This window comes from Accipiter gentilis, chromosome Z (genome assembly GCF_929443795.1).
Source record: "Accipiter gentilis chromosome Z, bAccGen1.1, whole genome shotgun sequence".
Classification (NCBI taxonomy): domain Eukaryota; kingdom Metazoa; phylum Chordata; class Aves; order Accipitriformes; family Accipitridae; genus Astur; species Astur gentilis.
Genome location: NC_064919.1, coordinates 14,622,337 through 14,627,385, shown reverse-complemented (window position 1 = coordinate 14,627,385; position 5,049 = coordinate 14,622,337). Strand labels below are relative to the sequence as shown.

Genomic DNA, 5,049 nt, shown 5'->3' with positions numbered 1-5,049 from the left:
ATGCCATCCAGAGGGACCTGGACAAGCTCAAGAAGTGGGCCCATGTGAACTTCATGAGGTTCAACAAGGCCAAGGGCAAGGTCCTGCACCTGGGTCAGGGCACCCCCAGTATCCATACAGGCTGGGGGATGAAGGGCTTGAGAGCAGTCCTGCAGAGAAGGACTTGGTGGTTCTGTCTAGCAGGTTGAGGGAGAGGATTCTGCCCCTCTATTTACTCCTCTCTCAGGAGACCCTGCCTGGAGTCCTGCATCCAGCTGTGGAGCCCTCAGTACAGGAAAGACATGGACCTGTTGTAACGGGTCCAGAGGAGGGCCGCAAAAATGGTCAGAGGGATGGAACACCTCTCCTGTGAGGAAAGGCTGAGAGAGTTGAGGTTGTTCAGCCTGGAGAAGAGAAGGCTCCAGGGAGACCTTACAGAGGACTTTCAGTACTTAAAGGGGGCTTATAAGAAAGATGGGGACAGACTTTTTAGCAGAGCCTGCAGCAGGACAACAAGGGGTAATGGTTTTAAACTAAAAGAGGGTAGTTTTAGACTAGATATAAGGAAGAAATTTTTTACAGTGAGGGTGGTGAAACACTGGAAGATGTTGCCCAGAGAGGTGGTAGATGCCCCATCCCTGGAAACGTTCAAGGTCAGGTTGGACGGGGCTCTGAGCAACCTGATCGAGTTGAAGATGTCCCTACTCACTGCAGGGGGGTTGGACTCGATGACCTTCAAAGGCCCCTTCCAGCCCAAACCATTCTATGATTCTATGATTCTAAGTGCAGAAAAGGAGTACAAAAAATCAAACTAAACTCAGTTTGGGCCTAACTTTTTGTATGACCTCCTTTAAGAATCACAGAAAATAAAAGCCTTTCGTATCCATACAAACTGCAGAGCTGCTTGAATTCCTTTCACCTAAAAAATATGAATTCCATGTCCCAAGTTGTAAAGGGAATGTTGGGCACCAACAGTTTTTATTTTCCTTGTGAGGTGTTTTTCTAGGGTCTTTTTCCCAGGCAGGTTGGATAGGGTGCAAAATCAATGGCAGCTGATGGTCCACAAGCATTGACACTTTCCCTTCTCATCTACGGAGGTCTGATGCCATTAAATAAAACCAGGGCTTTAATCAATAGGAATGGAGATAACAATTATCCCTACTATACTGTTGCTGTTTAAAATATTGTGTCCTTCACAGGCATCCTGTGAGTAGAAAATCATTGAAGAGTGGACAGCTACTCACAGCTTCTCTGGTTACTTCCCCCTTTTCACTTCCTCCCTTCAAACTGTCTAGTATGTTCCTATCTCACAGCAGAAGTTTGTCTATGTTGATTTATTGTTTTTCTCCAATCACTACTTGCTGTAATTATCTTTAACCCAAGAATAACAAACTGATGTTTAAACATTGTCTGAGGAATCTGTAATTCAGTAAATTCCCTTCTGATACGTATGATTTTTATAGGAATACAGCCCATCAATCTTTATGTTTGTGTATACATGCATGTAATTTCCGCAGTACAGTAAAGGCACAGGAAAAACGAAAATAGGTGGATAAACAAAACTGAGAGCCATAATACAACATTCATTGCAAGACTCCAGGAACAGTCAGCCTCATATCAAAGTTGAAGGTGCTGTTAACGATGACTGTAATCTAACTTAGTGGTCATCAAAAGTTCAAGCTCTATGTTACCGTATGCACTGTTTCTCAGGAGTGCAAACCCCTGGTTCACTTTCACACAGACTGAAGAGTCTCAGTACTCTACTGGATTTGGTCTATAGCTCAGAGTAAAGTTTTATGGACATCTTGGCAGTGGGTATACCTATGGATTTCCAGAGCAGCAACATTAAGAAGTGACTAGTAAACAGGCATTAACATGTTTCTTTCAATGCAAAACCAGTTCAGTCACATATTACATGGAATTACTATAATGCCCTAGTCAATCTCTCCTTGGAAGCTGGCTTAGTACAGGTAATATTTGCTGTAAATTCATATTTCCTGATCAGCAGTCATGGCAAAAGTACAGTGATTACTAAGATTACTTCTGTCCTGCAGTGATTTAGTGTTTCTTTTTTAAACCTTTTAAGTAAATAGTCATCATTTGGAGCTGAAAAGGTTCTGAAAAGAATTACTGTAATTACTGCTATGCACTGTTTGTTTAACTTCAAATATATGATCCATACTCAGAATTTCAGCTGGTAATTAACAGAACATTGGATCATAAAGCAAAACACAGGCCCCATCACAAACAGTTTACAACCTGAAGTACAAAAATTAGACAGAGGTCCACAGCGGTATGTACTGCACAGCCATGGTAATCCAGATACCTGCATGCATAGTTATGTAAAGGAGAACAGATGAAGAGTATTGATGAGAACCTCAGACGACTAATGCATTTCACCACCCACTCTGAAATGCCATGGACAGAGTCCTCACATCGTATCTCATGTTCTTTGGGAAATCGGGCACGTCCGTATCACGTGATCTTGTTACTCTAAGCCGAATCGTCTCCCAGCTGTCAGAACTGCTCACGTACCGACTGCGCGTCCTTATCGCCTGCATTTTTCGCTGCTTAAATCCCAACCACCTAGCAACACTGGAACAGACCAACGCTTACACAACCAGGTCTCCATTTCGCACGCGCTTCCGAGCGGACATTCACTTTGCGCCGCAGCCGCCGCTCTTCAGCAACAATAAAAACGAGGCCCACGCGAAGGAACGCTGGAGGGCTGCGCAACCACCTTGGGGCTGCCCGTGGAACCCCACCTTGTCAGACAGGCGGTGGGGGTGGACGGGGCTATTCTCAGACGGGACACCCACCCCCCCCAGCAGCCCAAGCCCATCCGCCACCTCACGCGGTGAGGAAACGGGGCGGAAGAAGACAACCTGTGACCCAGAAGGACCTGGCGGGCTCCTGGGCCGACCCCCCTCAGCGGACCCCCCTGGGCCGCGCCCCCGCAGCGGCGCCCCGCGTGGCCCCGCCCCCGCCACAGCGCCGCCAGGCCGCGCCGGCTGTGCCGCGCCGGCTACGCCGCTCCGACCCCCGGCCCCTCCTCCGGCGGCCGAAGCCCCGCCCCTGATTTGCATAGGGCGGCGCGGCTGCCGCCGCGCCCCTCCCTCTTCGGGCGGCGGCGGCGGCGGCGTCGGCGGCGTCGGGGCGTGCTGGCGGGCTGCGGGAAGGGCACGGATGAGGCGCATGCGCGTGGGGGACGGGCGCTGGGGCTGTAACGGCTCGGCGCGGAGAGGCCGGGCGGGGTTCGCCGCCGCCGCCCCCGCCGGCGGCCCCTGCTGCGGCGGGGCGGGGGAGATCGCCGAGCCGGGCGGCCGCCAGGAGGGCTGGCGGGGCCAGTCGCGGGGCTCGGCGCAGCAGCTGGCGGAGCGGTACGCGGACCTGGCGGCCAGCCACGGCGAGGCGCTGCGGCAGCGGGAGGAGCAGGAGTGGCACAACGCGCGGCTGCGCCAAGAGAACGCCCGGCTGCGGCTGGAGAACCGCCGCCTGCGCCGGGAGAACCGCTGCCTCTTCCGCCAGGCCCTGCTGGGTCCCGGCCCCGAGCAGCCCGCCGCCGCGGGCGAGAAGGCGGAGGCCGAGGCCCTGCGCGCCCAGCTGCGGCGGCTGCAGGAGAAGCATCGCCGGGCCTTGCAGCACCTGCGGCGCTGCAGGGCCGCCGGCGGGCCGGAGGCCTCGGAGCTGGACGAGCTGCTGGAGGAGGACGAGAAGCCGCCGTCTCCCCCCGAGCAGCTGCTGGTGAAGAGGAGCCTGGTGCCGCCCGTCTAGCCGGGCCCCGGGGGAAGAAAGCGCGGCCGGGAGGGCTGCTGTGAGGGGGCGGGGGAGAGGCGGCCTGCCCCCTCTTTCCTCCCTTCCATGGCCCCGGCGAAGCGCGGGGGTGACCCCCTCTCCCCCCCCCCCCCCCCCTTCGGTCAAAAGAGGCTCTTCCCAAAGAAAGGGTGGGGGAGAGGAGTTGGTGGTGTGTGTGTGTGGGGGGGGGGGTAATCCGCTTCCCAGAGGTGTGTCCAGGAAGCATTGACCGTGATAAAGGAGAAGCAAGTTCAGCTGGATAGTTGAGGCTTGGAAATGTTTCAGTCGAGGTGTGCCGCAAAGCAGCTGTTGTCGTGGAGAAAAGAACCACGGTGCAAAGAACAGTTGGTCTCATGTCACCGCATGGCATGGAACTCTGCTTCCTTCCTTCGGGGACCAGCTGTGGATCACCTTTTTTGAGTTAGTGACTGTCCTGTAGACCTCAGCAGCCATGGAGACTATCAAAAGATGGCTCTCACTAGTTCTTAGTAGTCTGTGTATGTCTGGTAGGAAAGGGGATGGAGGAACCTTGCAAGCTTCTTTGTCAGCACCCCAGTAAAAGTCGGTCATCGTTTGAACTCCTCTGAATTGTCTGGACAGTCACTGCAAAACACTCTTTGTATCTTTGATGGTGGACTTTGTTCACTCCCACATGAATATTGGTTTGCATTTCACACTTTCACTTAAAACTGCAGCTGATAATAAAACCGTGACACATCAAATAACTGTCTTAAGTGTGATTTTTAACAATTATTTTGAAATTGTAGATGAAACGCCCTTCAGACCTTTGTAATGCGCTGCGTCAAAGCCAAAGGAATTGGTTATTTTTTTGGACCTTTCTTAAAAATGTCTACTATTTGAAAGTGAATTACTTATTTTTCACACCTGTCGTCTTTTAGGAAAAACTACGGTTTGAAAGCAACCCTTGTAAAGAACAGAGACATCAGTTGGTTTTGTAATGTTCCCTCATTTTTTATTTTTTTTTTTTTTTTTGTCATTTAAAAGCTGTTGGCTTCAGGTTTGGGATTGGTTCCTTAAAGCTTTGATAGCCATGGTCTGTTCTAGCTCATAGTGAAAGTAACATGAAAAGCTGAAAATCCATCTTTTCTATAAGTATCTTTGATAATATAACTTCTGAAAAGAGTAGTCATATTTCTTCCTACAATGCCAGCGTAAGCCTCTAATCTTAAAATGGCTGAGGTGTTTGTTAAGTCTCTCTGGAGCTGCAGCCTCAAGTAAGCACGTTCTCAAAATGGAAAACCAGTTCGGCATGGT

At 51.3% G+C, this 5,049-nt stretch overlaps 1 protein-coding gene across 1 annotated transcript; it reads left to right on the top strand.

Moving 5' to 3' along the window:
- The first annotated feature begins 3,165 nt into the window (after positions 1–3,165).
- Positions 3,166–4,638, top strand: TUSC1 (tumor suppressor candidate 1). Its single transcript, XM_049794921.1, has one exon. The coding sequence runs from the start codon at positions 3,166–3,168 to the stop codon at positions 3,751–3,753; it is 588 nt and encodes a 195-aa protein (XP_049650878.1). The 3' UTR covers positions 3,754–4,638.
- Positions 4,639–5,049: the final 411 nt, after the last annotated feature.